Source organism: Rissa tridactyla, chromosome 3 (genome assembly GCF_028500815.1).
Source record: "Rissa tridactyla isolate bRisTri1 chromosome 3, bRisTri1.patW.cur.20221130, whole genome shotgun sequence".
NCBI classification, from domain to species: Eukaryota; Metazoa; Chordata; class Aves; order Charadriiformes; family Laridae; genus Rissa; species Rissa tridactyla.
Window position 1 is genome coordinate 119,451,662 of NC_071468.1, and position 19,320 is coordinate 119,470,981.

The following is a 19,320-nucleotide window of genomic DNA, read 5'->3' on the forward strand; positions in this document are numbered from 1 at the left end:
TTGTGCACCCTGACCCAAGGGGACAGAGCTCCGGTGATGCAGGCAAAGCGGAGGTGAGTTGTGGCTATGGTTATCACTCCTCTTTTGGCCCCACAGGAGAAACCAACGTAGGATCCATTTGCAATCCAAATCAGCAAAAAACACATTCGCACCATGCTTCCCTACGGCACGCTGCAAGACAATAATAGTCCTGCGTACATCTGCAGCACCGAAGTGAGCGGTTGTGCTCCCAGCTGCCACTAGCAATCGTGGGAGCAGCGCGCAGAGTCCCCCAACCTGCTCCAGAAACCGTACTCCTGCCACGGGCCTGCCTAGCCCAGCAGGCATCTCCGTTCCTTCAGGAGCAGGTGAAAACATCGCAGCTTATAAATCAAAGCTTTCTCTAGCTAGAGAACATTTCCCTGCACGTTTCCACAGTCCTGCGATACAGGGAGGGCTGCTCCCTGACAGCCTTTGATCCCAGACATTCGCAAGGAGCTGATCTTACAAATGTGACCGTATGACTCAGACTTCACGGCAGCATCCAGTTCCCGTAAGGCAGAACCCAGCTATGTTCTGCACATGGAAGATTTATTCTGTTTGAATTTCACGGGACTGATGATTTGCGTCAAGTCTGAGCCTTGGCAAAGGGCCTTTTCCTGGGAAGTAGGTCCTGGACAAGTTTGCAGTGATTATTTTTATCCAGGCAGCATGAGTTACTTGATGAGTGAACAACTCATACTTGCTCCAAAGGTGGGGAAGGGTATCTTTTCTTCCTCTCCTAATGAAAAACAGTTCAGAAAATTTTATTCCATTTTTTTTCTGTGAAAAAAAAATCACAGTTGGGTTGAATTTAGAAATCTACAGCTTCTACAGATGAGGCTTTTAAAGAACTGAGGTCTAAGATGGGGAGCAGGGTGGCCTAATAGAGGTTATGTATGTATTTCTGACTGTGCCATAAGGTAAGGGAACAAATAATTGAATTTATGTTGTTTCTGCCTTGGAAAACAAGACCTTGTACTCCTGTAGGAGCATTGAGGAGATAAAGTCCACTAACGGTGAGTTTCTTGGACTCTGCAGGGACACAAGGTAAGTTAGGTGCTCAGGTGGAGGGAGCTGAGGTATCGTGATGTTGCAGGCCTTTCACACCTGCGTAACCCAGCCAATGTTGTGCTGCTTTTGGGTATTGTGAGATCCCCCACTCAGACTTCACACACCAGGCCAGACGCATGCTTTCTCTCTGTCTAACGTCTACATGCATGTGCTTAGCATCTGTGAAAGGAAAGTTATTGTGAAGAACTCCATCCTATCCCTGTCATGTTAAAGAGAAAATCTGCCAGGATCCTCTTTTAACTGGAAACATGCTGAAACTTGTCTCTCTGACCGTAATGGGAAAGCCCTGCAAACAGCTGGACCCCTCCTTGAATGCCTTGGGAACTCTGAAAAGCTCCTAAAGGAATTTGACCTTATTTGTAACTCTCTTAATAAAGCCTCCACTTTGCTGCCAGCATGTGCAGAGACAATACACAGAGCATAGGGAGGTCTCTGGGGAAAGGGTTATTCGCAAGCAGCAAACCATTAATATCGCTCAGCCCAGTGAGCCCTTTGCCCCTTAATCGTGCTGTTTACAGCTGCCTCTGCCGGCGTCTCTGAGCGACTTGTTTATAGCAGGAGAAGCCAATTTTAAAAAATGGCCTTTTCCTAGTTGTATCTGAGTGCAAGGTAATGATCTAATTAGGAGACCGAGGAGGGAGAACTTGGATGTAAACCAATTACCCTTTTTATCATTTAGTAGAGTGATATTCTTGATCATATCTAGGGCACCTGACGTATTCACGTACGTATTTTTATGGTAGCTACCCCTCTGAACCACAGAGAGTGAGGTGGACGTGTTCAGCTGACTTCTAACATCAGGATCCAGGTCTCCTTCTCAAGGACCCTGTCTCTCTCCATCACGTATACAAAGAGCCCACGGCAATTTAACTCCTCATCTGAGTAGAAGGAATCTGGGCTTGGTTTTGGAGTCTGTACAAGATCGTGGGAACTCTAGCTCCGAAGCCTAGCTTTGGGTCCTGGTGCCTGGGTTAAGCTGAGTAGTCTGCTGAGGAGTGAAATGTCCTTGTTGCTTAACATCCAAGTTCTCTCCGGTGCCTCTGTAAGGGGAAAACGGATGTGTTTACAAAGCCCTGAGGAAACTCAGATGGTCAGTGGCGCTAACTCACTGGATCTGATAATGAAAGAGCGGAGGAATGAGTTCAGCAAAGGAGCCTGTGCCTTAGGTGCTCATTCCCTGGCATTTTTCATTTTAACGCAGCGACAGAAGGTGATCCAACCCAGTTTGTTTTGATTTCCTCCTCTTAATGCAGATGTATATATGACTCGAACCAGAGCCTTCACAGGCCCTCATATAAATATTTATTACACCGTATAAATAATGGACCCTTCTAGTTTGTTTATCTGCGGTCGGATCTAGCATGTGAATAAGCATGAAATACATGCAGTAAAAGAATCCATTTTATTCCATGGTACATGTTTCTGTTCCTGCCAACACAAAAGCTGGTTTTAAGAAACCACTGCCCCTCCAGCCATGCATTTCTGGCTCTCTTCCGCTTCACCATCCATGACCATTTTCCATCTTGTGTTTCCATCAGTACAAGTTTGTGGCTGTGCTCTCATCTTGATCTTAAGGGAAATACTTAAAAGTAAAAGGCTTCCAAACTGTGGAGCTGGAGCGATGAGGGGTAGTAACCTCTGGCACTGATGGGGGAAGCGGTGGGGGACCAGGGCAGCAGGAGGACACGGGGTATCCGCTGAAATCTGTGCTGGTCAGATAACGCCATGTAGCACAGCTTGTTCTTCAGCAGATCCAGGTGCTTGTGGCTGAAGGGCTCTCGGTGCTACGTCCTGATTTCACCATGATGACGGCCTTTAAAAAGGCTGCGAGGCTGGGTTTGTGGGATGAGCAGCAGATGTGGGGGGGAGTCAGACCACGTCTTTCTTCTCTAACGCGCACGCCAGGCTTCCAGAGCGCCCCTGCCTGTAGGTGTGACTCTGTGTGCATTTGATTTACATTCAGTGCAGAAACTACTTTATTATGTGTATAGCTGATGATTAAGAACATGTTTTTAGAGGCCAGTCTGTTTGTATGTAATAAAAGCCACAAGTGTCCAAGTTTGAAGGCTAAATAAATATCAGTTGCTGTTTAATTCACATATAATACCTTATTAAATTTAAATTGAAATGAAATTCCCATTTAGAATGCTCTTAAAGTGGGACAATGCCTGCTTTCAGAAAGTTGTTTTTCAATTTTAGATACTTTGCGTGTTTCACTTTTTGTCTCAAAACACCAGGAGGTAATTAAAATCACTTTACAGCTGTTTCTAGAAAACTCAAACTATTGTTGGACTCCATAGAGTCATAAAAAATGATTTATATGAAGTTGGGTTTATAGGCACACAATGGCTATTTTTTAGAAAAAATAAAAAAAAACCCCAAACCATTCAAATTTGCTTCTGGGCAAGATCTTTCTCAAGCCAAGGTTCAACTTGGTTTTAAAAAAGTTGTTTACTGGGGAGTATGACTCCATGCAGTGGTTGTAAATAAAAATTCTGAAAGTAGTAATTTAAATAGCACTGGCAGGCTCTGTGGTAATATTGATATGATATTTGGAGAAGTAAAGTGGGTATTTGTGTCAGTCGTATCAACTTCTTTAGTAACTGGTCTTATAAAAGATGCCTATTGCCCAACTATTAGTTAGAAGTAAATCCTGAATATAATCCTAATAATAAAAGGGCAGAATTTAAGAGATTTAAATCTATAGCATCTCAGCTTATTTCCATGGAGTTACGCTGAATGAAAACCAGTGTGACTTGTTCAGAACTGATCACGTTCCTCTTAAAATAGTGCAGATGTCACTCAAGAATATTACAAAATTACAACGATGGTGAACGCTGAGCTTGAGAAACAAAGGTAATGTGAAACCTGTGAAGCTGCAGCCACACCGTGCTTTATTTTAGGAACCAAGGGCAAGAAGTGACTTGCAGAACGTGTGAGCTGGGTAGTCTCTTTAAAAAAGTGGGCCAGTCCTGCAGCTAGCAAAGTTCAGACCTTGCTTCAGCTGAGGTGTAGGCACTTGTTGAGCTATACCAATGTTCAGGAAAACACTTTTGTTGGGCTGTAATGCACAGGAAGGACAGATGAGCTCAGGGACTTGACAGAGCAGTAGATGCATTGAATGCACCATCCCTGTCTTCTACTGAGTGAAGCAAAAGCTGTTAGCTTCTTCGTTTTTTATCTCGATTGCCTTATGGCCTACAATTAACTCTTTTCTGCTGCAAATTAAATAATAAAATTTTACTGTCATTGCCAGACCAAAGCTGCTTTGTTCTCTGAGACTTCTTGGAGCCAAGTTTGAAGCTGTCCTCAGATTCTCACTTTAGCCCCCCCACCTGCAAAATGTTATTAATTTGCTCAACTTTACACACCCTGAGCCAGTCTCTGCAAAACTGGAGCCTCATGTGTTTCGTATGAGTGGTTCTGTTGCCAGATACAAAGGTGATAAGATGATTTGAGTTCACCCTAATAAACCAAGTGTTTCTAAATGTAACTATAGCATCCGTAATTAAACCTGCAATTGATCCTTCAGTTGCAGTCTCTAGATGCAATTAGGTTTTTTTAAGAATGTTTTCTCTTTTCTGGCCTACTTATAAGTTTCCAAAGTTTTATGAAGTGTGTGGTGAATAATTTTTCTCTCTCGTTCATTAAAACGTACTTTTTGATGTAAAGCAGTCCTTCTCTGCACATCCTTCTAATGTTTGGTTGTAGATTTCTTTTTTAGCCGGCTGTTTTCAGTGACATCGTGCAAGACATAGACACTGTATCCAGCTGCACCAACATGAAGTTCCCTGCTGCTATATGTTATAATGATGGCAATTTATATCATAAACCCAGCTCAATGTGATGCCAAAGTACCTGGCACTGCCAAAGCAAAAATCAAATAGAAAGTCCCTCAAACATTAAGGTTCACAGAAAAAGAAACAGCATGCTGGGACTGAAGCTGTTGTGGGGGTGGCAGACTCTTCACCCTCAAGGGAGGTGATTGTCCCCCTCTACTCCACTCTCATGAGACCCCACCTGGAGTACTGCGTCCAATTCTGGAGCTCCTACTACAAGAGAGATATGGACGTGCTGGAGCGTATCCAGAGAAGGGCCACGAGGATGACCCGAGGGCTGGAGCAGCTCTCCTATGAGGACAGACTGAGAGAGTTGGGGTTGCTCAGTCTGGAGAAAAGGAGGCTCCGAGGAGGCCTTATAGTGGCCTACCAGTATCTTAAGGGGGCCTGCAAGAAAGCTGGTGAGGGACTCTTTAGGATGTCGGGTAATGGTAGGACTAGAGGGAATGGATTAAAACTAGAGATGGGATGATTCAGACTGGACGTTAGGAAGAAGTTCTTCACCATGAGGGTGGTGAGACACTGGAACAGGTTGCCCAGAGAGGTGGTGGAAGCCCCATCCCTGGAAGTTTTTAAGGCGAGGCTGGACGGGGCTCTGAGCAACCTGATCTAGTGGGAGGTGTCCCTGCCCATGGCAGGGGGGTTGGAACTAGATGATCTTTAATGTCCCTTGCAACCCTAACAATTCTATGATTCTATGATTCTTGGCCTCAAGGTTGACCGTGAAATGTTGGAACATCTTTCTGACTCTGTGCTGCACAGCATTAGGTAATACTTGTACCACAGCTAGTGAGCAGGGACCTGGGAAACCAGAGCTAATGGGGAAGCCAAAGCCCCAGTAATACTTTCCCACCAGTCCTGGCTGCAAATCCTTTCCCACAGCCCAGTGGCGTATCAAGCAAAAATTCTCCTGAGCCCGTGCTCACAGCTCAGAAGTGCTTTTAACAATCTCTTCTAACAAATTAATTTCTTTTATTTCCCTACTTGAGGAGGGTTGTCTTGTGCTTGGAACAGATTGATTGTGCAGTTTTCTGAAGCCCATTCTGTTCTGGCTTCCAAACCAGCAGCCTTTTAATTGTTTTGGGACTCTGGTCCTGAGCTTTCCTCTTTACACGCCTGCTTCTGCATCTTTTCGTATTTAAGGGTTGTCTTTTGTTTTTATTCTTTTATTCATTGGTCTTCACAGTGGTTGATCTATAGGGCTAAGTATCCGTAGTTTGGTTTTCTCCCTCTTGTCTTCCACCCTCCCTGTGGTCCTATACCCAACTCACTTCTTGTGTCCTCTGTAGAGGCTTGTGTGCCATGGCAAGGAAGAGAAATCCAGCATATTTCTGTTGCCCCCATCTGAAATTGTGTGACAATGCTATACTGATTGATAAACAAATTACTGTCCCAGGCTGCTTAGAGCTGCTTAGAGCATGTGGACAAAGCCCATCTTTATCAACTCTCTTCTGCACTAGCTTTTAAAGAGAACATCAAACTTAATGGGCACAGACTAAGCTGCAAATGCCTGGGATTTGATATACTGCACATGGGGCAGACTGGCCCATCAATACTCTATGAAGACATCCTTCACAGCCTGCTAGGATGGCTAATTTTGGCTAATTTAGCAGCTGAAGTAGAGGCTCAGACACCTCCAGCGGCTGTCGCTTTATGAAGGAGCTGAACTTTGTGTCAACCACAGCTAACGGAGCATCTTTAAAATAAATGAGAAACTGTCCAAGAGCAGAAGGGGAACTTCCTTCCCTCCCGTTGATGATAGAGATTCTCTTGCAGAATGGGAAAGTTTTGAGTCACTCCTAGGTAAAACGTGAAGGAACGTGGGCAGCTGCCTCACCTGCAAGGTTGGAGTTACTTTCTTCCCGCTTATGTCCTTCTTGCCCTTCCATCAAAGTTTGCTTTCTCTTTTGGCAGACAAGCAGATAACCACAGCGCCAATTCAGACATCTGTCAGATTTCTTTGCAGGAACTAAATTTCTCTCCTCTTAGTTAATTGACTCCTGCATCTTCCATCTTTCATTCTGTCCTCCCTGCTTCACAGCTCTCAGCAAGTAACTTTTCCCGTTTTATTCTTTAGCAAGAAATCGTGCTGCATGTTTCAGAGAAAAATCCTGTCCTCTGCTTGGGAGGAATTTCCTCCTAGAGCTGTCACTTGTTTGTAAATGACTTGCCTCAAGGGAATATTTATCTTAGGTTGTTCCTTTCACCTGCTTCTCAAAAGATAGCACGGAAAGCTGGGGTTCTGCTGACTGTTTTAATTTGAGATTTAGGTCTGTCCCTGATGCCTTTACACTGAGCCAAAGCGTGCCACAGAATTCGTCTCTTGATCAGGTACCACCATTCCTCTTCCAGTTCCTAATCACTTACCTCACATGCACCGCTGGAAATAGCATTTTAGACAGTGATTATCTTTCTGAAGCCTTTAATTAGAGTCAATCTTTTGGTCCTTTTGACACTTCAAGGTCTTATACTTGGTTGAAAAAGTAGAATGAGTGCCAATTTGTGTGCTAAATTCATGGACTCGGAGCGAGTGCATCCTCTGGCAGGTGGGTGTAGTTTTCTTCTCAGGCTCTGTTTTTCTTTTTCCCAAGTGCACACATGTGATTCTTATGATGTGGAATAAGGGCATACCGGGCTAATATGCAAAGAGGCTATAGAGATTAGTGATGGAAAAGAGATCTGATGCTCAGATGCAACAGTAATTATTACAGTGAGCACTGGAGAGTGAAAATGTCCAGCTAGCCAACAGTCCTATGATCCTGAGGTCTATGAAGAAGAGGATGAATTGGCTTTCTCTCTAGTCTGACAGAATGGACAATACTGGGATGAGCTCCATGCCCTGCTGCCTTTCTAGTTCCACAGGCAGCCTCTGGAAAACAACTACCTGACAGCCTTACAGCACGCTAACATCTTCACACGTGCAGGTGTACAGGGTCCTGCTTGCTCTGGACAGCTTGCCTCATCTGTGCAGGAACCTGCCTTTGCAGGCTCAACATGGATGTGGCAGGTGAGTCTGATCACAAGGCTGAGAGACGCACAGATGTTCTTGAGCATCTGGCATATGCCCAACTTCACTGTGGGATTAGTCAGCCATCTCAAAACTAGGTGTCTGAATCTGTTTGTGGATCCATCTGTGATGACTGCTGCCTTGGAAGAGGCTCCGATCTCCTCCAGTGCATCTAAGAGTTACCGTAATGCAAAAGTTAAACTGTTCGGAAACATTCTTTCAAACCCGCATAGGTTTTGCAAGCAAGAGCAGCAACGTATGGCTTGGATTTCAGGTTTGGATGTGTCACCCTTATTGGAGAAAAACAAGTAACAGTGAGTAACCAAAGTAACGGATGTGATTAATAGGCTTTGGCTCCAATTTCTTTTTTTTTCACCAGGAAGAGGTAATAAAGAAATAGTCATGCTGGGAAGCAGCCTTAAACTGACTAAAACCCATTCATTGTGGTGAGCTTGATGATACGGCCATTACATCACTGAGACCGATTCCAGTTTTAAAGCCAATTCTGTCTGCAAGCTGCAGCTGGTGAAATCCTCCAGTGTGGCTTTCTTGCCATCTGATTTGGGTTTTTACTCTGTCAGAGGTTGGGCTGATAAAGACAGTAGATCAGGGAGTATCACCATACTAAATGCAGCTGGTAAGATGAATTACCTACTGAGGGCTTAGACTAAGAGTTGTGAAATGAAACTGGCCAGCAGTCTGCATTTGTGGAGTGATCCTGCGAAAGGGAATTCACCTTATAACGGGAGCAAGGCTGGAGGGATGTGGAACTTCTAGAAAGTGGGGCCAGGAGTAAAGAGGCTGAAGTAAGCTGATCCCACTCTCCTCCAAACCCAAGCTTTGGTTTAAAATACCCTATTCCAAAAGAACAGCTGATATCTTTAAACACTTTCACATGTGGAAGTTTCACCGTGGCCAGGATTCATATTTGCTCTTTGGCAGTGTACTGAAGCAATCCAAGACTAATGAAGGCTGAGGGTAACTCTGGCCCAACCTGTGTAAGTGGGCTCTCTATCGTCTGTGAGGTCTTAAAGTGGTTTTTATTGCTCTGCTGTGGGATTTGAGCTTTGTGGGCTTTAAAAGGTTCTTGGCAGGGGCCTGGCTCTGCTTAGCAGTACTTACCTCAGACTTAGGGATATGGTGTTGGCATCTCTGAGTGTCCTTCCCCATATCTCTGATACAATGGGGTCACTTGTTTGTCGCTGATGTCAGGATGGTATTTCATGTAACATCTGCAGTCTGCATTTAGCAAGCAAACAAGCAGCAAAAGAAAAGGGATGTTGCCCTCAACGAGCGTGCTATCTGGTGCAACAAGAATGTCACGTCTTATCTTCTTTTTCTGAAGGCCTGGAAAATGTGAATTTGGCCAGCTGCAGGGAACCATAGCCCAACTCTGCTAGACCACATTGCTGGGCTTGGCTCCCCAGCATCTTTTTGAGAGGCTAACTAACTGTATGATTTATGGATAAGAGAGCCTCTGTTTTCTTGTCTCGACGAGCTCTGGGAATGGGCACCTGGAGGTGAAATCTTCTGACCTGGAATCACCTCCTGAAGAGATACCAATATACTTGGAGATTTCACTTCAACCTGGCTCCCTAAGGACTTGTTTACATCTGGAAATTAAATTATCTACATGCACTTGATAACAGCCAACAGGAGTGATGTTGAGTGTTTTTGTACTCCTGAGACATGGGGGTAAAAGAAAACACCATGTTGTCCGTTCTAGAGCTCTGAATGACATGGTGGTGACGGTGATTTACGAGGGTGCTGTAGCCTCATTTATCACTCAGCCATGTCTCAGATGTATTATCGGCATCTTCAGTGCTAGTTAGTGAGGGGATAAAGATGCTTGAATATGACATTTTGGCATCTTGCTAAATGACCTCCTTATCAAAAATCCTTTGAAGTGGATAAAGGAGATGGTTCCATTTGGAGGCTTTGATTGCTGCTCCTACATTTTTCAGTTCAATGTGTTATGTGGAGGACGAACATGTTGACAGATCAAAAAAATCAAGAGAGGGGACCAAGCTAATTTCAGTATCAGTGTAGTCCTCCCACAAATTACTGCTGGCTGCTTGCCCCGGCATTTACGGGAATGCACAAGGCATTTGTGCTTAGAAGTTGTGTGGAGGAAAAACAGGAAAAATTCCCCGTTGTGGTGAAAAGGAAGTCTTTGAAGTGAATACTTTGTCAAATTTTGTCCATAAAGTCCATTTCTCTTTTTCAGGGCTGAAAGAATATGATTGATTTCAAGAGAATGGCTCAGGCCTTACCATGGGAAAATTAGAAGACTATTTGGATTTACCATATGGGAGCCTGGTGGTGTCAGTAGACTTTAGTTGGACCTTGTAACGTGGGTATCTTAGATGACTTTCTGTCACTCCTACATTCACGAGATTTTGGTGCTCATTAGTGTTTGGAGGTCAGTGGCAAGGGTAAAAGACTTGCCTAAATTGTGTCTGTTTGCTACAGACACAATTTAAGCAAGGAGATGGAGTACTACAGATGGAGACACAGAGCCAAGGAAATGGAGTACTACAAGAAACCTTCACAATGCTATGTTGAAGTCAAACTGGCAGCCACTTACAAGCAGAGATCAATATTCATTAACATTTTCAGTAATGACCTGGATAATGGGACAGAGTTTGTAGATGGTACAGGACAGTTGTTACAGCCGCGGGTAGGGACCTTGAGGAACCTCAGTGAGCTGGAAAAACCTTGTGAAGTTCAACAAAGGCAAGTGCAAAGTTCTGCAAGAGCACAGGCTAGGGACCAGCTGGCTAGAAAGTGGCTCTGCAGAAAAAGGACCAATGGGTCTTGGGGGACAAGAAGTTGAACATGAGTCAGCAGTGTGGTCTTGTGGCAATAGTGGCTAAGTGGATACTGGACTTTATTAGTAAGAACATTGTAAGCACAGCAAGGAGAGGGTTTATTCACTCTATTTGGCCTTCCAGTACTCAACTGGACCACTGGAATATCCAGTTTGGCGCTCCCCAGATCAAGTGATATGTTGGAAAATTGGAGCAAGTCCAGTGAAGGACCACCAAGCTGGTTAGGGGGCTGGAGCACACAACATATGGGGAAATGCTGAGGAACCGGGCTTTGTTCAGTCTCAAGAAGAGAAAGCTCAGGGTGGGATCTTATTGCTGTTTTCTACTACCTAATAGATGGCTCTACAGAAGAATGTTCTTGGAAACGCACAGAAAAAAACCCAAACAAACACCCAAAGCAATGAACACAAGTTGCAGCAATGGAAATCTGATTAGATAGATACAAGGAAAAAATTCTTCACCTGGAGAGTGGTTTAGCCCTGGAACAGGTGCCCAAGGAGTTTGGGGAATATTTATCTGTGGAGATTTTCAGAATTTGCCTGGGCAAATTCCTGAGCAACCTGATGTAACATCAAAGCTGGCTGTGCTTTGAGCAGGAGGTTGGACTGGATAGGCTCCAGTTATTGCCTCCAACTAAATTATTGTATGGTTTATGTGCTGCAGTCCCAACAGGTGACTTTTGTCCTGGATCTATTTTCAATGCTAAGGCTTGCAAAAAGTCCATGTAAAAGAGGCTTTAAAAAAGCCAGTGCCTTGCTTTCTGTGCTAGGGGATTTAATCCCCAAGTGTAATTGAAGCATAGAGAGTCTCTTCTGCTTTTCTGCTCATTTTGGTTAGTGCAGCTTGAGCTGGAGCAGCCTCACAATTGGAGTGCTGAGTATTTCACTACTGATACTTGTGAATATGGAGGCCTTGTCTGTGCCCAGAGAAGCTGGGTATCTAGGGCTACATGTATGCATGTTTGCATGGTGAACTATCAGTGCCAGGGCCTGGACGCAGATACTGGGCATAAATCTCTACTGTTAAATTGTAGCATGGTCCATGGCATGGTTAGTTGCCTTGGCTTAGCTAACACTCTCCTAGGCAGCCCAGAAGATGGTTTGAGGTTGGTTATAGGACAGGGACTGGGTATCACCACTCTGTTTTGGAGGGTAAAAGTGTTTAATAGCATGGATGTGGGTTCTTCCACCACAGTTGGCATCAAGGCCAAGGAATGGGCCAGGTTAAGTTTTCATTTACCAGTGAACAAGTCGCTGAACAGCATAGGCTGGACCTGGGCACTATTAAAATACAAGTAGGGTTTGCAGTGGTAGGACCTGCTCTGGCAGATGGATCTTCATGGAAGAGGCTCTCTGCTTGTATGTTGTAACTCAAATGACATCTGTATGGCATGTGCTCTAGACAATCCTGCTTTAGCAGGGGAGTTGGACTAGATGATCTCTAGAGGTCCCTTCCAACTCTGGAAAATTCCATGATTCCATGGGAGTGAGGCTGGGGAAGGGGCTAGAGCAGGGTCCCGTAGTATGGCACGTTGTTTTCAATGGGTAGTATGGGCAAGACTGTCCTCTCCTGGGGAAAAAAAGATAGAGCTACTAGTTGATAGGTAGTAAGGTAGTATTAGGATTGTGCTCATCTATTGTCATCAGCTATTCTGGGCTGAATACAGTGAGAAGGAGCCTACTGCCCGTCCCTGGCCTGGCTGACCTCATGTCCATGCAGCAAAACCCTCTACCATGTACTCCTGCTCCTCTCCTTTCCATCCAAAATATCCAGGGAGGCCTTCTGCAAATTGAGGATTGGGACTAGCCCTGTTACGTCATAGAATCATAGAATGCGTTGGGTTGGAAGGGACCTCTAAAGGTCATCTAGTCCAACCCCCCTGCAGTCAGCAGGGACATCTTTAACTAGATCAGGTGGCTCAGAGTCTCATCAAGCCTGGCCTTGAATGTCTCCAGGGATGGGGCCTCCATCACCTCTCTGGGCAATATCTCAGACTATATTACCTTTTTGGCGTAATGCTAGTGGGCAAAATCATTCTAAGGAACAGAGTAGCACTTAAACAAGGGGGATAATGGTGTGTCCGGATTTGAACGCCGTTTATTTTCCTAGTGCAGATGACACTGCTAAAGTCAGTATGGATGGAAGAACTGCACAGGAGGAAGGGGGTCATCGATACCAAGACATGACTGGTGATGGCTAGAAAAGCTGGTGATGTTAGTGTGAGACTATATGACAGATAGAACTCCTAAAAGCATTTTTAATGTGCTGAATCCACAGATCTAGCACCTGAAGAGTCAGTCCAGTTTGTTAAGGTTGGGGGCAGAGTCTGTGGTTTGATACCGCTCGTTCCTCCATGAGGAGTGTCCCAAAGGCTGACCGTCTCTGGGGATGACATATGCAAAAGGCTTGTTGTGCCTCTCACAGGAACAGTAATGGGTAATTCCCCACCCTCCCGCGGAGGGCGAGGGCCTTGTGCAGACAGCTGTGGGATGCTGTCTGTTTTGCGTGAGAACAATAACCAAGAAAAAGAATAGGCACCCTCCATGAAATCCTGTGCAGTGCTTAGATTTGATGAGTTTCTCTAACTGGACATTTGACAAAAAAGCAATAAAGCAGGATTGCTGCATGCCAGATGTTTCCACTGGAACCTCTGGCACTCGTTGGATCAAAAATCCCCTAAGGAAGTTTGGGTGGTTCAGTATGAAAATGCTCACATGGGACCCTTTTCTTTTGTCATTTGCAGCGTGTGAAATAAAATGCTGCCTTTGGTTTGAGAAAAAAAGACATGTTGCCCTCTAGGCTTAGTTTTCTGTGGCTTTCCTGTGTCTCTCATGGCTTTTGTTGTTGTGCTGGTTCTGGCAATCAATACCTTTTGGGGCTCATTTTCCCTTTCTTTGCCTCCTGATTAGTGGCCAAAAGGGGTTTGTATTCCTTTCTCTGTAGCTTTCCTGTTGCTTTTAGCAACAGCTTAATGTTGAAGAAATGTCTTCGTGTCAACTTCCCCTTGTGCTTGGCCCTGGCTGGACAGTGCAAGCAAATTTTCAGTCTAGGACCTAAAAGTTTGAGAGCTTGACTGTACAAATAATTTTCACGTTAGCTGAGAAAACAGGCACGAACCATTTGATAGAAAGTAATACTGGGGAAAATAGAATAGAATAGCATAGCATGGAATAGTATAGCGTAATTTCAGTTGGAAGGGACCTCCAGTTGGAGGCTGGAAGGTGGAAGATGGACATCTCGCCCAACTGCCTGACCACTTCAGGGCTGATGAAAATTTAAAGCATGTTATTAAGGGCATTGTACAAATGCCTCTTAAACACTGACAGGCTTGGGGCATCGACCACCTCTCTAGGAAGCCGGTTCCAGTGTTTGACCACCCTCTCGGTAAAGAAATGTTTCCTGATGTCCGGTCTGAACCTCCCCTGATGCAGCTTTGAACCATTCCCATGTCTCTTGTCACTGGATCCCAGGGCAAAGAGCTCAGCACCTCCCTTTCCACTTCCCCTCTTCAGGAAGCTGTAAATATTTACTCTTGGAGCTTTGCATATTTTAAAGTCCTGAGTATGACATTTCTAATTGCATGGAATAAACACCGTTAGCAGAATATTTCTACTTAGATGGAAAATGGTAACATAGTTATTTGACTTCAGAGTAACCTTCATTAGACCCAGAAAGACATCATCTTCTAAGAGCAGACAGGGACACTGATCACCCCTGTCTGCAGAAAGGGGCCAGAGTTGGTGGCTTGAAACAACTCCCTTGGGCATAACAAAGGCTGAAAAAGCCTGCCCAAACTCTCCCTATCTCTTCCCCTCAAAATGAAACAAGCAAAACCTGGAAAAAATCAACACACCCAAATCAAATCAGAGTTTTACCCTTCCCCAAACAAGATCACGATGTCCATCTCCCTTACGCCCATGAGGTGGGAATTTGCTAATAACAGCATCAGTTATTAGCAAATAATATTTTATTTGCTGTCATCAGTTGCATTATCAGACAGCTAAACAAATCTACAGGAATTTCATATGAATATTATAACTGTAGTATTAACGTATTTTATGTTCCTATGATAGTCTCTTAGTTTTTAGGGAAGCTTGTAGTGGTTCTGGGTAAATACACTGGAGTGAGACTCCTGAGTTCTGACTTTTTCCATGCTCTGCACTGATTTGCTGTTGTTAGCCTTTTTACTTTTCTATGATTCTCTTTACCCATTAAAGTGAAGATATTGATACCTGTCTTAGAGTCTTTTCAGACATTTCTAGAATAAGTGCCAGGTTGAGAAGCAATCATTTTTATTATGGAGAGCCTTTTCCCTTTGAAAATAAACCATCTTGCAGCCTTTTTCTATGGATGTATGAGGGTTTCTGATTCTTCGCTGTTTTTTTTTTTTGTAATTTCCTTTCATCTATTTACAACTTATTAGAGGAGATTGAGAGCTAGAAACACCTTCCCATGTAAACACAAAGATTTTGAAATAGTCATTGAAAGCTCATATATGTATGTGCTCTCACAGTCTGCATCTGGTATTTTTTTTTTTTAGGCGATTTCTGGTGTGAATGGATAAATACTCACAAATAGGTTTCCTTTTTCCCTTTTAGAGTGTCAGTCGGCTACTGCTCTCCAGCTCATGATCAAGCGCTGTCACGGGAAAAGAAGTTGCAGCATATATGCCAGCACCTACGAATTTGGAGATCCTTGTTACCCAGGCATCCGAAAGCATCTTAATGTCATCTACACCTGTGGTGAGCCGCAAAATTATCTTAATTTAACTCTCGTTGGCGTATGTGTTTGATGAACAGTGGTGTGTAAGAACAAGACGTGTAATCGTACATAAAAAGTTGTTGAACTTGCAGTTGGCTCATGGTGATTCTTATTTGGTCAACAAGGGAAAGCTCTGTGGATCACCTGCATGGTTTAATTCTGTCTTTTTTTTTTCTACTCATTGGCTTGATGGAAAAAGCAGAAAACATGGAAATGATATTTTGTGAGCTCATTCGACGCTGCCTCTGCAAGACAGGAAAACCTGGTGGTGAAATCAATCCACTCAGTGGACACATCCTGAGTGTTAGCATCCTGCCGTCTCATTTGACTGCAGCAAAGTTGTGGTTATCAGTAGGATCCTCATGGCTTTGCTCTGTATTTCATTTTGTACAGTAGAATAAGACAATCACCAATCCATACCCATCTACGATGTTAATAGAAAATCACCCCCAAAATCTTCAGGTGAACATTGCAACATTTTCCTAACAAAATATTGTTATTTGAAAAAAAAAAAAACACAAACAGTGGGAGCTCTCAGTTCTCTCAGTTGGGAGCTTAAGTCACAGCGCTGAGCAGACACTGTGCTCCTCTCCTACTTGACTAGTCATCTTGTTTTGCAACAGAGAAAAGAATGTTCCTCTCTGAGCTCAGTGGTATGAAAACAACACGAGGTCTGTCTTCTTCCAGTGATGACATTTTGGTCATTTGTAGCTGATATATTTGGAAATATTTGCTTGAGGGTTTTGCTTATATAGTCGTTACTAGGAACAGCTCAGTCCCTCTCTGTTCCTCTCTACGTCCACCTGGAAGAGGAAATTCTGGTTCTGTTTTGAATCTGCTGAGTAGGTGGCTGAGCACATAGTAGAGGAGGTGCTGGCGGTCTCCTCAAGCAACAACAGCTCCGTGGGTCAATCTCTGTGTGTAACTGCAGCACGCTGAATCCCATAGATGGTATTTGCGATGGAGTCGCTATGGTGTTTCGTGTAGTTGCTGTAGCATGGCGGATGGGCAGCACCTTGAAGAGCAGCGAGAGACATAAAGGAACATCAGGCTCTGAGCTCCTGCCTGGCTGTTGTTTCGTTTGGCAGGCATGTCAGGAAGGTTGAATTATTTTTTTTTCTTGGTTTCTTTGTGTGTGTTTGAAATTATGTAGCAAGAAGTAGCAAGGCTATCCATGCGAAGCTTTGTGAATTTTCTAATGAGGAAGGTGATGTTGTTATATCATTTTTCTTGTAAAGAGACCGGAGAGAAGCTTATCCTCATGGGGATTTGATGGAAACCAAAGAAATATAGTGAAATAGGAGCTTTATAACTCAAAAATAACTCAACTCAAAAAACATAACTCAAAAACCACACAGAGCCCCATGATATATTTCCAAGAGGGTATCTCCTTCAAAGGCCGCTGCATCCTTATTCTGGCATTGTGGTCCTGGTCCCAAAGTCCACTACAAAAGACATTCATGGTCTCTTAATCCGACCTTAACTTTCCTAGTCATAGCCTAACTGCATCAGGAAATGAGTCACGCTGGAGAGCACAGAATGGCATGTTTTGCTTTTTAGTGGGTGAAATCTGCCCCATCCTTTGAAGGTGGCCGTGGCTTCTTTTCAAAATCATGATCTCAGAGATGTCTAGCTGGATTTTGTGTTCATCAGACACATATTTCTCCCCATCAAACAGCAAAATCCTTCAAAATGTGAAAACCAAATAAACAAGAAATCAAATTCCAGTCCCGTGTGCTTGTGTCAGACAGAAGAAAATCCTGGCGTTCTTTTAAAAGAAATGATAAAACCAAACAATTTGATGTTCTTATGGTTTAGAGAACAATTGCAGTGTAGGAAACCTCCTCCTGTTGGGTGGAAACCTTTGTTTCAGATTTCCGTAAAGCTGCATGCGTTAGTGCTCCTGGTATGGCGTTTTCTCCTTTCACAAAACCTGTGGGATTGAAAGGGGACAGGCTTTGACTGACAAAGGTGACTGTGCTTTCCTGTGACCTGTATCTAGACACGTATCCCTCTTCCCCAACTCTTGCAGTTGGAAACGCTCGATCCCTGGAGCGCAGCATGCGGCTTTGCTGCTATTCACTGGAGAGCAGTGGAAGAGGCAGGGTGACCGTGGCATAGCTTGGGAAACATGGTGGGTGCACAAAACGGGTTTCTCTGAGCATCACTTCAGCCTTTCTTGTTGCTGCTTCAAATAGGCGACTTCATCCCTCTCTGAGATCGAGCACTGCAGTCAGCCTGCTCTTCCCTGTCACTCCCGGGCTGCCAGGCTGTGGCAGAAATGTCCTGCCGTGGTTCAGCAGTTTGGACCGTGACAGTGGTCTCACCTGGAGAAAAAACTGTGATGGGTCCTCAGCCAGCGTTACCAACCCGCTCTGCTGCTTCAGAAGAGGTGGTGAGAGCAAGCATACTGGTGGACGTGGGTAGGAGGACCTTCACGCGGACATTTCCCATGTGAGAAACTTCAGTAACTATGGGGACAGGGCAGCTGAACTCTGCTCTTCGTGCTAAGGCATGGGGAGGGCTGGAAAGAGAAAACCACGTCTTCTACTGATAGCAATTCATGAAAAAAATAATCGGTTGAGGGAGTAATTTATGAGGTGACAAAAGGTAATATTAATTGAAAACTCAGGTGTTGTTAGCAGAAATCCCAGCCCTTTTGCTGAGGTGGACTTTGTGACAGGCATTAATGCTGCTGTTGTAGAGCACTGACTAGTGAGGAGCTAGTGAGGTGACTTATCTCCCACTCCTGGCAGGAGAACATCTGCAAGCATCTCTCAGGTCAGCACATACAGACTGTTCTTCTCTGGCTTGACAGCAGGAGCTAAGCTCTATCCTGGATCTCCAAGAGGTAAATGGATGAGGCAACAGCTTTAGTTTCTTTAAGCCATGTCCAAATTTCTCGGAGGTTCATCCCTCCAGCCTCCGTGTTTTATTGGACATGAGAATTCCTGCCAGACGTACACAATTCTGTTGATGAATCTGGTTTTAAGTAAAGGTGTCGTCTAACTTTTTGCTCAGCTGTGGTTTTTTTGAATAATTTGTTGTAATTTCTCCAGCCAGTGGGAGTATCTCAAGTCAGCGGTTCTCCGTATCATATTATATCCTTTTGCGTCTTGCGTTAAATGCCTGTTGGCATCACTTAGCTGAGAGGGAAATGCTACAAGTTAGCGTGTATGTACAAGATGATTCAAACAAGCAAGTAACCAGCAGCCTGGCACGATAGCGATCTCTCGTGTGCATTAGGGTCCCATTAACCCAGCCAAGGCAACAGATGAAAAATCTTCCAACGTAAAAACGTTCCAAACCTGAACCTTGGCAGGAGCCGAAATACTAAATTTTGGCCCAAAGCCAGGTTTGGGATGGTGTGGAAGGCGGGATTTTCCAGTATGCGGGTCCCATTACTGCGTTAATACATACATTAATGATTTATTTAAAAGGAAAAGGCAAGTTAATTCTGGGAAAGCACGTAACGTGTGGCGAGATTGCTTTCTGAGTGTGGCAGCTGTAACTAGAGGGAGATACAAAAATTTTAGCTCTGCCTTTTCTTTAAAATACCTTGAAACTCTTAGAGGGTAACAGCAAATAAAAGAATATTAAGGCAACTGAGAAAAATAGTGCAATAGAGACTTAATAGAAGTCTTTCTCTCTTTCTTTCTCTTCTTCCTGTCGTCCCCCCCCCCCCCGCCCAACTCCTTGTCTCTCTCTTTCTTTGGTAAAAAGCATTGTATTTGTAATATCTGCAGGTAGTTTGCTGGTGGTTTTGTACTTGCTGATAAAAGTTACTGTG

The 19,320-nt window shown here is 44.2% G+C and overlaps 1 protein-coding gene across 2 annotated transcripts in view; it reads left to right on the plus strand.

Annotated features, from left to right (window-relative positions):
• The window catches only part of EVA1A (eva-1 homolog A, regulator of programmed cell death), a 216,130-nt gene that overhangs the window by 91,760 nt on the left and 105,050 nt on the right, over window positions 1-19,320 (plus strand). For both annotated transcript variants that reach the window (XM_054196263.1, XM_054196265.1), the window contains exon 5: window positions 15,368-15,511. In XM_054196263.1, the coding sequence (XP_054052238.1) occupies window positions 15,368-15,511 (144 nt within the window). The remainder of the gene's footprint in view (window positions 1-15,367; window positions 15,512-19,320) is intronic.